At 29.4% G+C, this 16,969-nt stretch overlaps 1 protein-coding gene across 2 annotated transcripts in view; it reads left to right on the top strand.

Annotated features, from left to right (window-relative positions):
- Window positions 1-16,969, top strand: part of LOC129906757 (mucin-2) — a 175,379-nt gene that overhangs the window by 104,889 nt on the left and 53,521 nt on the right. The window contains exons 8-9 of one of the 2 annotated variants that reach the window (XM_055982656.1): window positions 15,228-15,370; window positions 15,709-15,831. In XM_055982656.1, the coding sequence (XP_055838631.1) occupies window positions 15,228-15,370; window positions 15,709-15,831 (266 nt within the window). The remainder of the gene's footprint in view (window positions 1-15,227; window positions 15,371-15,708; window positions 15,832-16,969) is intronic. The other variant, XM_055982657.1, reaches the window with a different exon arrangement.

A 16,969-nucleotide genomic window follows, 5' to 3' on the forward strand; every position in this document is an offset into this window, starting at 1 on the left:
TAGTATTTATATTTATGTGGTTTCATCTACCGTCGTCGTCGGTTGTTGTTGTGTCAGTGTCGGGCGGTGATGGTGACATTGGGTTTCGTTTAGCTTGGTAAATCCAAAATCTGTATTGTAGTTGATGCAAGGGGATGTTTTGGGGATGCTTTGGGGATTCTTGAAAGGATGCTGCCATGGCCGCACCTTTCCGGTCGGGTGGCATGAAATCCCGGTGGTAATTTCAATGCTGATGGTATACATTACTTTGCTTATATAACTTTTAACTCTCTGAAACAACACTATAGACATGGATGGCAGGAGCGTCAGTGAGCTGAACATGGCTTTGCCGCCTGCCTACACTGGTGAAGGTTAAATACCAAAAAGGGAGAAACTTCTTCTCGTTTTTCTCAATGTTGACATATTTTCCCAAGAAAGTTTTTGTCCTTTTAATTTTGTGGTCAGTGAAGCGATATCAACGGATTTTTTTTTCTTCTTCTTAATTTTTTTTTTCTTGTTTTCTTCTTATTTGCTTTTGTTTTTTAATCATAAAGTTTAAAGTTAAGGTATGTTATTATTTTTTGTTTGTATTTGTGTTGCTATAAGTTAGATGGTGGGCGGTAAGGCAAGGCTTGATGGCAAGCGCAGTGGAGCAGATTGGTAAGGTTGAACGTATTTTTTTAAAATGAAATATTAATTATTTTCATTAGTATTTTTTAGAGGCAATTTGAAAACAAAAGGCGATAATTATTGTGGATGGTGATTTTATTACAAAAGATAAAAGGTCAAAAGGATTAAGTCATTAATTTGTAGGTGCGGTTTAGATAAAGAAATCTATTACTCAAAGAATCATTCCTTTTGTATGTCTAGGAGAAAACTGATGAAGATTGTCAAACTGTCATTTAAATCTAAAATGTTTTAATGGTTTTCGAGACTATTGCTTTGAGTAATAAATAAAATTCAAAAGTATGACAGATTGGTTTGGATAACCCATAATTTAATTCAATATTAAAACTAAGTAATTTATTTAGGTTTGAAACACATATAACTGTTTTATTTATTACCAATTACGATGGAGTTATAGATTTGAAAGAAGTAACAAAAGAATGGGTTGGATTCATTAAATAATACCCCATTTAAGCAAGTGTTAAAAAGCCAGTAGTTATTACAACAACCAATAGATATCTTGGCTGGGGATTATTTTTCCCTTGATTTTATGTGCAAACATTGTCTTACTGATAGTTTTTCGTCATTTTATAATCAAGAAAACGTTGTAATGGCAGGTACTGTTTAAGGCTTCCAAAAACATTTATTTTATTTCAAAAGTGGACGTTGTGTGCCAAGATACACATATTTCTTAAATCAAAATCGTAAGAGCTGTTTTTGAGGAAAAACAAGCTTTTCCATTTCGGTCATAAGGCAAAAAGTACCTAAAAAAAAAAACTCTTTGTAATCGCCTAAAACTCTTAAATACCAAGTTTGAAGCTAATTGCTTCAGCAGTTTGTAGGCTGTAGCTCGAGAAAGAGACAGACAGATAGAATCACGATGCCCTCTTTATTAGCATTCTCTAGCATCGTTATAATTTTTCAATAACATGGACATTATAGTTTTTGAAAAAAAAGAGGTTGTCTGTAAAGCCGGTTTACGGACAATGATTTTACGTGATAACGTCGTAAGAAAACATGTTGTGTGCTTTTAAAATGAGCCATTTGAAGCGTTTATTTATTTCAAACAATCATAATTTACAAGAAAAAGCTAAAAAAAATAACTTTTTTTCTTTTCTCATTATATTAATTTTTTTATTTTAAAAGCTCACAAAAAAAATTATACCATTAAGAAGCCAAATATTTCTTCTAAATAATAAAATCATTTTTAAATTTTTACAATGAGCAAAAAGTATTAAAATAATTTATTTAAAACAATCATTTTCATCAAAAAAAAGCAAAGAAAACATGTAAATTTATCTTCTCACGCTATTAAATCCATTTTTTTTAACAATCTCTAAAAAATTTTACACCATATAAAAGCTTATTGTCTTAGCTAAAAATATATATATAGATCAAGTCTATGGAGACATCTATAAAAAGAGCTAGAATTTTTTAAACTCAATGAAATTTCATAAAAAAAAAGCAAAAAAACATTTATTTTTATGTTCTCATGCTATTAAATGAATTTTTTCCCTAACAACCTATACAAAATTTTATACCATGTGAAAGCTTATTGTTTCACCTTTCAAATGACGTATCAATCTCATTTCAAAGATGACTACAAGAATTTTTTAAAGTCAACCATGTGGAATTTCCAGACTGAGATTACGGTACTTCCCACACTGGTGGCTGTTCATGGCGCAACAGATCTCCACTGGTGGTATGATGTTTTTCGCAAGTTTCTTGATCTAACATTGTGTGGCTTGTAGTTCGTCTAGCGTTATGTGTGATATACCAAATGGTAATTGTATCATTATGTTTAATAATTTCTATCTGCTCTTGGTAAAAAGTTATAACCTGATGAATTCTAAAATTTTATTTTACCGTTATCTCAAAATTGTTTTCACGAAAATGATTGAAACTTCGCACACATATAGTCGTAATCATGGTCTATAATTATAATATTCCTCTATCTATTAAAGAAAAAAAGGTTAAAAACGACCAAAAAACCTGTTTTTTAAAATATTATTTTTTCTCCGTATTCAGTCAAAACTTTTTTAAACGATTCCAATTTTTTGCACATGTATGCGCATTTATCAGCTTTACATATCCCATATAACTTGAGATTTTTTGAACGCTCCAAACAAAAGCTAATAATCAAAAACTACCCAAAAATACCCCTAAAAAAGTAGGTATTTTTCAAAAACTCATGTTTCGAAACGCAGAGTGTTGGAAAAAAATCCGTATGAGACTCTTAAATTTTTTTTCCTTCATCTTTCACCTGGCATCTTTAGAATTGTCAAAAAAAATTTTCCCTTCCCATAATCAACATTTTGTCATACCCACAACACCTGATCAACGTTCAAACAAAACGTTATAGCGGAGTTCCAGAATTTTTTAGAATTTTTTCTTAAATGCAGTTATCCTTTAATCAGTCTCTTCTATCTATAACAAAAATAATCAACTCTCTACGACCACGCGTTTAGATTTTAGCAAAAATTTCATCTTTCCGTTTTACCCCTGTTTACCCTATTAAATGACGGAATTTTAAAAAATCCTTCATTTGGATTAGGCTTTAGATTATTATCTTTCAAATAAGCTTTAGGAGATTTTTGTATCTCTAATAGTTTATTTTTTTAATTTTGAATTTAAATTTTTTGCCGCACTGCGAAAGTGCGAGAGTGTAACGCTAAAAAATGGCGTCACTTTTTTGTGGTGGCTGCCATGGTTCATCGATTTATAAGACGTTATCACGTCAAAAACTTAGCATTTCGATGATTGAAGGATGGAAGCTACAAATTTCTCCTTGTATTCTAACTAAGGTGGCCTTATTTTAGTCCTTATTTGTTTTGATACTGAATTCCAGAAACATTAAAATGAACAACAACAAACTTGTGTGGGTAAGTAAAAATTCTAGTCGGTTGAAAGCTAGGTTCTGTGTTAGAATTTGTTAAGTAGCAGCAATGGCTGTTGGCGTGCGTCGTCGCCGTAGTCACTTTTTCTAAGACCATGTCTCACGTCGACATGATTCCGTAAGGTCTTCACGACATTGACTTGAAGGATCCATTCGCCCTTTAAAAAAAAAAAATATTTTATTCATTCTGGGAACCGAAATGAATTTTTATTTTTAGAAAAACAAAATATTTCAAAATCGTTGTCTTTTTCAAAAAAAAAAAAAAATAATAATAATAAATAAAAAATAGTTTGGGCCAAACGCTACCATCATTTTATTTTTTATAGACACTAATTTTGAGTTTTATTTTTCTCAAAAATTAACTGGCGCATTTCAAAGATAGTTTGAAAAATATAAGCTACCCCATCAAGAAATTACGACCTAGTCGTGATTTTTTTCCTACTTCCTAAACTCAATCTAAAAGATTTAACTGTATGTCACATCTTATGAAAATCCTCTGCTAAAAGTACGAGTATTATCATGTTTGAATTTTCTTTTAAATCTTAAGTGACAAAAACAATAACACAAGACCTAGTCGTTCCATTTATATCCTTTTTAACAAGTTTCTTTCATTTGTGCTATTTTATTTTATATCTCTTGTTACTTTGCGAGTTGGGTGTAAGATTTTTTAAAAGGAGTCTTTTTTTTTTGTTTTGTATTTTATTTGACGTCTCATATTTGTTTTTTGTATACATACATTTTTAATTTAAAATAAAAAAAATATTACCTGTATAAAATAAAACACCCACACTTTCATTCCAAATAGCCTAAAGTAGGAAAATGGAATAAGGATTGTTTTCAATTTAAAATGTAAAAAGTAAGTTTTGTTTTCACTTTCGAACAATGACGGGGGGAATTACAGCAGTAAGGGGTAGGATAGATACCTGCTTACAAGAGCCAAAGTGGTGAAGAGTTCACGTAAATAAAATCATAGAGATGCCAAAAAGTTTAATGTTCAGACTTGTGGCAGGATGTTAAAAACTTTATTCTATGTAGGTGGGTAGGTAGGTAGGTACCTTAAAATCAATATTTTCCATTACGGAAACTCAAAAGGTGTGGACGAAGTTTTTTTTTTTATTTTTATATTTTTTTAATTTTACTAGAACTCAAGTTTTTATTTTGTTTTTCTATTTTTATTTTACATTTTTTTTTCTGTTTTGAACTTTTATTTTGAAACCAATTACCTGTCTTATGTTTTTAAGTTTGATATGTTTATTTAATGGCTGCTGGATGTTTATGATTCAATTTTCTCTTTCATTTTCGAGAGGTAGATTTTCGGATGAGTTCACAAAAATCTTATTTCATTTTTTTTTTGTTTTTTTAACAAGTTACTCTATTTTTTTGGTGAACCCTATTTAGAACTTTTGTGTGTATAGTTTTGAGAACATAACTTTTAGAAATAGAATTTTTTTTTGTGTAAATTATTTTGTTATTCTATGAAAAGCTCAAGTGGTTGGGAAGTTAACTTATATCTTCACTTTTGAAGTGATACAATTTTAATAATTTATTTAAGCCTATGGCACTTTTGAATTTATTCACAGATTTTTAAAACAAAACTTTACAATAATTTTTGGAAAGAGATGTTTCTGTTCAAAAAAGATAGTTTGTAGTAAAAGTCAAAGGAATAATACATTCTGTTAGAACTTGAACGAGGAATTCTATTGCTGAAAAATATGGGCGAAAGTTCAAACGGAATTTTAAATAAAACCCAAAAATTACAAAGAGTTACCTACAATTTTCCTTTTTTGATATGATATTCTAAAACTTACTGTGAACCTATAAGTACCCGCTAATGCATATGTATATTCGGAATTTCGTTAGATTGCCATCTAGTTCAAAATGTGACTCTATCGGAAGTGATAAATCGACAGAAGGATCAACAAATTTCAACATAGCTGGTTTATTCTACTCAACAATAAAATTATGTATATGAATTAAGATTTGTTTACAAAAAAAGTTACACATACGCCACAGTGTCCCTCTAGAATTCACCATTTTTAGTCACAAACTTAAAAGTAAATTGTTCATAATTTTCTGAATTTAAAAACTGTACTGTAGAACCGAAATCTATTACCTAGATGGCATATCATTTCCTAATAAATCTAGTGTAAGGTAAAAAAAAATCGAACTCAATAACAAAAAATCGAACTCAATAACAATCAGACATGAATGCTAAAAAAGTGGATAGAGTGGATTTTTGAACCATACATTTACGGTACTGACTGTGTTACAGAACAGTTTATTTTATTCAACCATTTACAAGGAAAATTTATGTAAATTTATGTAGAATTTAGAAAATGCAAAAAAAAAAATTTTTTTTAATGTTTTCGAGGTTATGGTATAATGTGATTTGTAACGGTTTCTATAAAACAATTTTTCTTCCTTCTTAACCCTTTCGAACCCAAGCTATGAAAATCAATACTAAAAAAGGTTTTTTCAGTATTATGGTGTCAAAAACATCACAACTAAGAAATATAAATACCAAAAAGTTATTTAGGTACCAAACACCAAAAAAAGTCGGACAACTGGGAAAATATTTTTTTATAAAACAATAATGTATGCTGCTTCTTCTAAGCCAAAAAACAAAACAATTTCTGGATTAAAATTTGTATCAAATCAATTATGTACATACCTACAAGTGGGAAACCGACGAAGTTACGAATTCCAGAGTTACGGGTGACAGAGTTACGGCCGTCAAAGTTACGCGAAACCGAAGTTACGAAAAACTAGAGTTACGAATTCTAATGTTATGTTCAGCTATGACATGTGATTTTTGGGTTGGCAACAATTGCGAGGAACGATATGGAATTATGGAAATACAAACAAGAGATTAACATTTTTCTCATTGGTCAGAACTAAATGAGTTAAGCGAAAATGGGTGTTATTTAATCTTCTAAAATTTTGATTCGATAGGTATAGATATACATATATGGTTTTGTTTTTGTGAGAAGATCGCAAAAACGTTGAAATAGAAAAAAAAAACATGAGTATGCTTATGTAAGTTTGGGGGACATAATTGAAATTAACTTCTTATTTGTCCAACTAATATTGCACCTACGTATTTTTTTTCTATTAATTAATATAATAATTCATAGCGTATTTTGTAATACCCACTTTGTATATCTATACCTATCCAATCAAAATTTTACAAGATTAAATAACACCCATTTTCGCTTAACTCATTTAGTTCTGACCAATGAGAAAAATGTGAATCTCTTGTTTGTATTTCCATAATTCCATATCGTTCCTCGCAATTGTTGCCAACCCAAAAATCACATGTCATAGCTTAACATAACTTTAGAATTCGTAGCTCTAGTTTTTCGTAACTTCGGTTTCGCGTAACTTTGACGGCCGTAATTCTGTCACGCGTAACTCTGTTATTCGTAACTCCGTTATCATTTCCCTACAAGTATGTATCTTGCGCGTTTGATTTTTTATAATTTTTCAATTTGTTACAAAATTAAGAACAAAAAACGAATTTTTAAAGATTGTCCCGATTTCTGGGCCACAAATATCTATTAAACGGTTAGATAAACGAAAAAAGTGTAATGGACCTTTTTTGTAAAGCGTTTAATTTTTTACAAGAATATGTAAAGAAATTTGTTAAAAAGTCAATTAATAAAAAAATGATTTTTTGTTTAATAGAAGCTTGATGAAAAAATGGAAAATAGCGAAGCGGAGGACCTTCCCATTAATAATACAAAGAGCTCATATTTGGTGTGTATATTCTTGAGGTGTCTAGCAATCGATTTTTTGGAGTACAAAATAAAAAAAAAGAATTTCGATTTTTTTGACCCACCCTAATATTCATAACTTAATAAATTTCAAGATTTAGATTTGATAAAGATAAATTATTTCCATTCCAAATTGTCTGCAGCTGATTTCCCATTCAAAAGATAGAAGACTTCTTATGAAACTTTAATTTTTTGAGAGTTTGAGTAGAGAAACTTTTAAAATACTAGTTTTACAATTTATTGATGCGAACCTACTCAATTTTTGTTTGCCTTCTTTTTATCCGATTTTGGTTAAGAAAATATTTCTAATACTGAAATTAGAGGTTTTAATTCTACTTTATACAAACACACTTAGAAAAACAAAGTCGATAAATATTTTCCTATAAAATTAAGGACCAATTTATTCGCACTTATATTTAAAGTCTCCATATTTAAAGTCTCCATTAAAAATTAGAAAACTGTCAAATCGCATACAAAATTTAAAATATCCCTTTTTTAATGGCGACTTTAAACTTAGTGGAGTGTGAATAAATTGGGCCTAAATCTATTACAATAATTTCATTCAATTATTCCATCTCTCAAAAAATTTTGTATTAATGACCATTTACAAAACAAATTGGCTATATGTCTGCATTAATAAGTTCCAAATTCGTGTTGATATTATATCTCACTCAAATGGGACATGAGTATAACAAAAATTAAATAGGTAGTTTTTGCTATATAGCTATCATCATTATACCTTAAAACAAGGTACATATATGAGATTTACGGTGCATAAATGGTGCGGGGCGTCATGCTTTCATTACAACTCGCCTGAAGCTTACTCTTGGTGGCATTATTAGTTCACATTATTTGAACGTCTTAACTCGAAATTATTTCATTTTCGTTAGTTGAAATTGAATTTGCGATGTTATTTCGATCGGCGTTATTTCAAGACACTTTTGGCTGATATATTACTCCTTTAATTTGATTCTGGTTCTGTATACATCTTCTGCTTGATTGGATGAGATAACAGTCTTCTTAATAGAATCCCATATTACTAAAGTGTTTCCTTTAAGTATTCTGTAGCAAAACTGGTGCAATTTCTTTTTAAAGGAAGTAGAAGTAGAATAAATTTTGGAAAGTATTTTCTCAATGATGCCACCTTAAAAAATTATGCTTTCAGTAAGCCGTTTTATTCGTCAGTTTTACATCCAAAAAAATGCAATGCATTCTTCATTTTCTCTTTCCATTGTAATTAAATTTTTTGAATGGATAAAGATGTTCAATAAAATTCAAAATAGCGGAATTTTTAAGAATACCAAAAAATAGCACTTTCGTATCTCAGCCAGAGTTTTTTTATAATTTTTTTGCTCAGACATTTATTCTCAGAATTCTCCATTCAGAGTTTCTCGGAATGAAATGAAATGGACTTGTGCTGTTTTTCCTCTGGACCCTTTTTATATTTTGATAATTTTCCAATAGATAATTTTCCAGCTCCTATTGTTCTTAACTATTTTCAAAGTTAGCTATAATAAATTGACCATGTTTTTAATTTTCAAGATACTCTTAAAAAAATCTATTTGTCCTCTTTAAAATTGTTTCAATATTTCAAACACAAACATCAAATTTATTGAATTGCTGAATTTTCTTATTTTATTTATGCAAATTAAATTTTTGCTGATTAACAAAAATCTGCATAAGTACAATATGAACAGAAAAAAAAAGGAAAAAGAAAACATAAATATTATAATTCCGAAGGTAAAGTTTGTGTATTCCCCAAGAAAGAATAATTATTTACCAAACAAACCCTCTTAAAATATAAATTAAATTAAAAGCACAAACCAAAGCTAAGGAATTTCTTAAAACGACACGATGCAATTTATGCCAAAGGATTTCAAAGCAAACACCCAGAATGCTTAAATAGTAAATGAAGCTATTGCAAAGAGGGAGCCAGGACGAAATAGGAACAGGAATACAAACCAACAAAATGAAAACCTAGAAATAAATATAAATAGGAATAGGGAATAAAGTGAAGGTATGTAAATGTACTTTAGAGAGGTATTGTAAGTGGAAAGGTGTGTTTTTGTTAGACAATGACTCTCTCTTTTTCTGTGTCCTGGTCGTATATTTTATTTTTGTAATCCACCTCGACGGGTTAGTGAGTGTCTGTATATTGGTGGTGTGTCGTGGTTAAGGATATTCCTCTTTTTTGTGTCCCCTCTGTTTTCTTGACTTAGTTTATTGTTGTTGTTTTTGTGTTATTTTTCTTGAAGTCTTGAAGTGCGTAAGCATTTAAATAGATCCTTGGGGATCGGAGAAGAAAATGAAAGAATGAGAATACGTTGAAATTCATCTGACAATGATGACGACGACGGATGTTTCAGCATCCGCATTGAATTAAACTCAGGGTGTTGGTTGGTTCGTTGGCGTTCATTGGTTGGTGTGAAATTCTGGTGTTTCCCTTTTTTAATGGTTTCAATGAAGTTGTGGCGAGGCGTGATTATTTAAATAATCTACATGCAAAATTGTGAAATTAGATTTACATTTTATACACACAGTAGAAGTAGTAGAGAGTAGAGGTATCCATAGGATGGATTCTACTCTATCTGGGGGATATTTCTTAAGGGGTTTCAAAAATATTACGTGCGCCACCGTCAAGCGGCAAGTTTTATTCAATGCTTGGCTCGACTCGGCTGAGTAAAGTATAACGAGATTAACGGAATTATATTTTATATCTCTTTATTTTTATCTGTAAATTCTCTTTTGAAAATTCCTCGCCGCCACCACCTATAGCCAGAGGCGATGCAATTTTCTAATAAAATTATTATATTCACAGAAGCAAATAAAGATAATAACTAGAGGGGCCGTTTAAAACCCCTTTTTTTGGTACAAGCAGATCTATATATACAGGGTGTCCCACAGTCACCGCCCCAAATGAAAACCATGGATTCCTGAGGTCATTATAAGTCGAAAAACTTAAGTGGTAATTTTCTCGTTTTCGTCCCGTTTTCGAGTTACCACGGTTTTTATGATTTTTGCTCTCTTGTCTTTTAACTGGCCTTATCTTTGCCAAACTACGTTTGATTTGAAAGATTTTTTTTACAATCAATCAAGAATTTATTACAGTTTAAGTTTGTCTCAAAACTTTTTTTCTGCGGACAACCGTTTCTCCACAATTTTGCATCGAACACAATTTTCTTCGTTTTTTAAGTTGTTTTTTACACTTTCATATCATTTAAGTCAAAAAAACACGTTAATGAGTATTGCTTTTTTGTGCTTTTTATTAAAGCCCAGTTAATTTTCATAAAAAAAAATAAGTTTTATTTCATAAAAAAGGCTACTGAAAGTAATTAAAAAAAAATAAACAAACTGAGTGAATTAAAAAAAAAATAATTTTTAAATACAAAATTAATTTAAATGAATTTTAACTCTTTCTGAGCTTTATCTATTTGTTCTTTTCTTAACCACAATAGCTCAGAAAAAGTTTTTAAATAATTTAAATTAATTTTTTATTTAAAAATTATTTTTTTTTATTTCACTCAGTTTGTTTATTTTTTTTTTTAATAACTTTTAGTAGCCTTTTTTATGAAATAAAACTTATTTTTTTTTATGAAAATTAACTGGGCTTTAATAAAAAGCACAAAAAAGCAATACTCATTAACGTGTTTTTTTGACTTAAATGATATGAAAGTGTAAAAAACAACTTACAAAACGAAGAAAATTGTGTTCGATGCAAAATTGTGGAGAAACGGTGGTCCGCAGAAAAAAAGTTTTGAGACAAACTAAAACTGTAATAAATTCTTGATTGGTTGTAGAAAAAATCTTTCAAATCGAACGTAGTTTGGCAAAGATAAGGCCAGTTAAAAGACAAGAGAGCAAAAATCATAAAAACCGTGGTAACTCGAAAACGGAACGAAAACGAGAAAAATACCACTTAAGTTTTTCGACTTAAAATGACCTCAGGAATCCATGGTTTTCATTTGGGGCGGTGACTGTGGGACACCCTGTATACACGAAATGAGTATTTCGTAACAACTATAATTAATTCCAGGAAAGGTGAAAAGTATTTTGAACTTAATTACTTAAAAATAAATTTAAAAACAAGACAACTTGCCCCTCCTCAAGGATTTTTAACAGCTGGTTAAATAATAATTGGTTTTTGTTACTTGCTTGAACTCTGAAATTGGTTTTTGATATTAAACATTAAATAGCAGTCCGAGTCTTTGAATATTCGAAAATCGAAATCTTTAATAACAATAAAATAAAAATATTTTGAGAAAATAAAAGTAAATTAAATTAGAAAAAAACTAAGAATAAAGTACGTACAACCTATAAGGTTTTATAGAAAAATGAAATACATACATACATTCCAAGTGTTTTTTTTTTTGTGATCTTTCTAAAAATTATATAATTTAACCAAAACGGGTTTAAACTGATAAACAAAATTAGATAGCAAAAATTGAATGTTACTCAGTTGAATTAAAATGAAGAAGGTTGCAAGCTAAGTTGCTCAAATTCACTCCTAAATTAAATGATCTGTATTATTATTTTTAATTACACGGTGTAACACTCAAAATATACGGGGGCGGAGACCTATCACGATAGTTGCACTGATTACGAAACAGTATTTAAAAAGTCCTTAACACCCCAAAAATCTGGAGTTAGGGGCAAAAAACGGTTTTTTTTTACCTTCACCCATTGAAAAAAATCTAGATTTGTCAAATTTTTACCCATTTCGATAAATATACCTTTTCAACAATGTATAAAACATGTAAATCGGTTTAACCACCAAGAGTTTATAAGCTGTCATGGTTCAAAAATTCCATTTTTTTCGTCATTTACCCAACTTCGACATCAAATTAAAGTATGTATTTTCACTACAACATGCTGTTTTAAAAATACATATATTCTAAAATAATATTTATTTGCAAATCAAACGAGGTATTTTTTATGAAAATCCGTTTTAAATTGGCTTAGAAAAAAAAAAATTTACGATTTCAACCCAGTTACAGAAATTCGAACTTTTAGGTATGGAACAAAAATGTTTTTTTGGCACGTAGTAGGATAACTTGGACGCCATGATTTGATAACAGGTTTTTGTAGAGTAGTTCAATTCAAACATTTTTTTCTTAGGAGGGGGGTCTATCTCCCCCCGTTTAGGTGGGAGGGGCAGTTTTCTAAAAAAAAAAATATCAAAATAAAAAAAAATTATTAAAAAACAACGGCAACACTTACAGTAATAAATGATACCATTTCCGAAAGGCAAAATTGTACATTTAATTTTAATTTTTAAATCAATATATTATAACCAATAGTTTTTGAAATAATCGATTTCTAAGTTAAAAATAGGCGAAACTCATTTTATACTATTTTTGTCCAAACTGTGAATTTTAATAAAAAAAATTACTCACAATTATTGAAAGTTGTTTTTCTAATTGAAGCAATTTATAAATTAAAAAAAAAAATAAAATAAAATATTTTAATTTGGATATTATTACAGATTTCAAGAAAATTTACTGAAAAGTGAGAAAAAAACTTAAGTTAATTTTTTTGCATACGACCCATTGGCTTACATGTTATATCAAGTAAATTACACGTTTAATTTTGTTTAAATATATATTGGCTTAGGGGCCTAAGAGATAGTCTCAATAAGTCAAATTACATAATCTTCTCATCTATCCAAGCCCAGCATTAATCGCTGAAGTCAGTTTTTCGCCAAGCATACATTTTGATACATAATAAAATTCAATCATTTTTAAGAACTATCAATAAATTATTAAAAATGTTTTTTTTTCCAAATTACTTGTTAGCCTTAAAAATAAACCCAAACACCTAAAAAATTACTTCTCATAAGTAAACCTCAGAAATTCTTTGAATCAGAAGTAAAAGTGCAAGCACTGTCAGAACATGTGTTTTTATCAGTAAAAATTTTTTACTTGCGATAAAATAATCGAAAAATAAATCGAACCCGAGAAAATTAATCTCGCAATTCTGTCTGTCAATCTTTCTGTCTACATGTATCTCTGTCTCTTTCAAAACATTGTTTTTCATATAAAAAATCTTTTTTTTTTTTAATTCAATTTTTTGAAAACGAATCAATGAATTTTTTGAAACTTTGTTTTTATGTGTCGATTAATGTTGTTTTTATTGAAATAGAAATTTTTTTTTAAATTTTTTAAATAGGTATAAAAACTTTAAAAAATACAAACAACTTAAAGTTATTGTGAGTCAAAATTGTCCTATGGCGGGGGTAAAATTACGCTAAGTGATATTTTGCGTTTATTTAATAGTTTTTTTGGAATAAATATGCGATATGTTAAACGTCAAAATTCACTATGCCTTAGAATAAAAATTGTTTTTTGTTTTATTTTATAAATTTTTTATTTTTTGGCAGAGTTGCTTCTGGTAATGATCTAATCAACATCCTAAGTTTTTGAAAAAAAGCTGTTGGAAAAAGCTGTTGGAACATAAAATAAATTATTTGAGATCAAAATAACTTTGGAAAACAATGGTAAAATTATAGAAAATTGGCACTTACATTTAATTTATATGGAAAATAATGAATCTTAAGGACACATGCCAAATTCTTTCAGCGGACCATTGTTTCTCAGATTAATTTTAATCTCAAACGTTTTTTTTTTTTACCACGGCAAATATTTTTTGTATAAACGTAATGGTATCGAGTTATTTGATAAAATGTACTCCTTTAATAATCTTTGATATCAAATTCGGAATCGAGAACTTTTTCGATATTGAAAGAATTGGAACGATTTCAACTTTTGAAGGGAAAAACTATCTATACATCCACAAATTTTGTCGAAATCGAGTGTTTTTATTTTTAAAACTGTTTTTAGCACAAGAAGACTGCTAAAACAGTTTTGAAAACAAAACACTCGATTTCGACAAAATTTACGAAATTCAAAAGGAAATAATTTTGTAAACCAATAAGCTTGAAGAGACGGTTTTAGACTCACTCAAATTATAGGAAATTTTATTATCATAATTGATTAAAATTTTATGCATTTTTGTTTTGTCATTATTATGGTCGACATTTTTTACGGAAAACTTAAAAGGTTCATAAACAACTTTGCCGTTAACCAGAACTACCAATTTATTTATTGGACTATTTTATTAGTGGAAAAATGTAGATTTTCATCTCAAAATAATAATAACATAATAAAAGAAAATTATTCTGTAATTCCATTTGAGAATGATTTTTCGAACAATACGCTATAAATAAATTAATGAGCTAGGTATATCACTTGTGCGCTTGTATTTTAATTACATGACCTTCAACCAAAAGCGTTGTACGAGTGTTATAAAAACAAAATTATTCTCAAATGTAAATGTTAATTAGACTTAAAATGTTAAAAAGGAAATGCGATAAAGCTTATTGCATTTTTTTTTTTTTTTCATATTTTGCTCATAACTGAAATTCATTAGCTTACTAAAATAAAGAATGCAAAAGTGAATCATCAATTAAAATGGTTTTCATTGGAAATCAATAATTCGAAATGATTTTTGTCTCTATTATTCCCTCCCACGTATTATCAACTATTATCTATTTTAAAAGTCCCATTAGAAATTTATTGAAAAATCCAGACGAAAAAAAAAAAACAAAAGGGAGACAAACAAAAAATGTGTCATAATATAAAAATCACCCAATACAAACATAAAAAGTTAAACAAACACATATACACATAGACTCCCACAAGGAATTAATAATTCGAATGAATTCGCTGTCTGTTATCCTGATTCGAACTAATAGCTTTTCATAGATGATTTGTGGATGAAACTTTTGATTTTTTTTTTCATCCCCTCCATTTTTCTCTCTTATTTTTTTTTTTTTATTTCAATTTTCCTTCGACTAACTTTTCACTTCAATTGGTTTATGTGTTTGGTTTTTTTTTTGTTGTATTTTTTTCTCATAGGTTTCGCTGGTGAACTTTGCAATTTTGAATATAACGAATGTGAATCGAATCCATGCCTGAATGGAGCGGAGTGCATAGATCAAATCGGTAGCTTCGAGTGTAGGTGCTCTAAAGGATACATTGGAAGTCGATGTGAGATTAAGGTATGTACTCTGGTAGTAAAGTTATAACTGTGGCACTTTTTCAATTTATTTTTCCATGTAAATTTGATGTTTTGTTTTGTTTTTTTTTTTCTTTTCAATTTTTTTTTTTTTTTTTATTTGTGTGTGTTTTTTAATGCAAATACTGTTTTTTTGTTTGTTTGTAATCCTGGTTTTTCTTGTTCTTTTTTTTCTGATGTTTTTTTTTTTATTTGTTATTGGCTGATGCCACACTATATCTCGGTTCTTTGTGTTGGAAAAACAAATCACACACAATCGATTTATGGTTTCGTGTTGTGTCTCCTCGGGCTGCTTCTCGAATGGCATGGAAACATGATTAGGTGGATTTTTGTGCCAATAAACCCTGCCCCGAAGGACATCGATGCATTGATCATGGAGATGATTTCAGTTGTGAATGCCCCGGAGGACGCAACGGCCCGGATTGTAATCAAATTCCAAGGACGGTAAGTCATGTTTTATCTACATTCCATTCATTTTGTTTCTGTTCCTTTTTTTGCAAACAAATGATGTAAATAAAAAGGATGGGTTTCGGTCATTGGTATAAGGATATGGGACATTATGGGGGAAAAAGGAGAAATTTCAAAAAGTGGTTCCTGTGAGGATTCTATTTTTTGTTGTTTTTTTTTTGTGGTTATTACATGTCCATGTCTTCTTTGAATAAGATAAAAATAATTCTCCAAAGAATGAGTACTATAGAGTACGTGCACTTGTGTGCAGTTAGTTTAGCCTTTTACATTATATCATACATAAGGACGAATGTTTTTTTTGTATGATACATAGTTTGTTTAGAGGAAATGAATTGGTGCGGCTCTTCAGTTATATACAGGATGCTTTTGCTTAGGGCCAAAGTCTGTGTGGTAGACTTTATATGCTTTTTACTTTGAATTTTTCTTTGCTGCTCTCTTTTTATTTTTTGTGTTACAAATGGATAACGTTTCTGGTTAGTAACAAAAATAAACTTGATGAAGAGAGGTTCTGATTAGGGTAAGGGTTTTTTTATTTTGTGTATGTTTTTTTATTTCTTGGTAAAAGATGTGTAAGTTTCAAAAGAATGTTATGGTTTATAGAAGCTTAGAAGTTTTTAGAAAGTGAATTAGAACTTGAACTCATAAGGGAGGTGAACACTTTTTCTTTGTGTTGAAGTGTTAAGGGACGAACATCGTGAAAAAGAAGGAGAAACAAAAATAAATATAATGTTGAGCTTTGAAGTTTGGTGGTTCTCTTATGAACGTACTTGGAAGATGAAAGCACAAGCTAAGGAAATAATTTATTTTTTTTTTTGTTGTAAATTAGTTATAAGTGTTGGCTTTAATTATGCTTTGAGAAAAGTTTCCTTTTACTTCCTACGTGTACGTTTGGTTTTGTATGGTTGACAAATGTACCAGTGCCGAAACTTATGAGTGGGACTTCAATTCTTTTAGTAACATTTATTTACGATATCACTTATTTCAACTTGATGGCACCCAAGGGATTGAAGATATATATAAATAACATTTAAGACAGTACTCTAGAATTTACCAATTCAAGCGGAGGTTCTTCGTAATCTGTAATATTTCCGCTGTTGTAATTAAGTTAAACTCG

This window comes from Episyrphus balteatus, chromosome 1, assembly GCF_945859705.1.
Source record: "Episyrphus balteatus chromosome 1, idEpiBalt1.1, whole genome shotgun sequence".
In the NCBI taxonomy this organism is placed as follows: Eukaryota; Metazoa; Arthropoda; class Insecta; order Diptera; family Syrphidae; genus Episyrphus; species Episyrphus balteatus.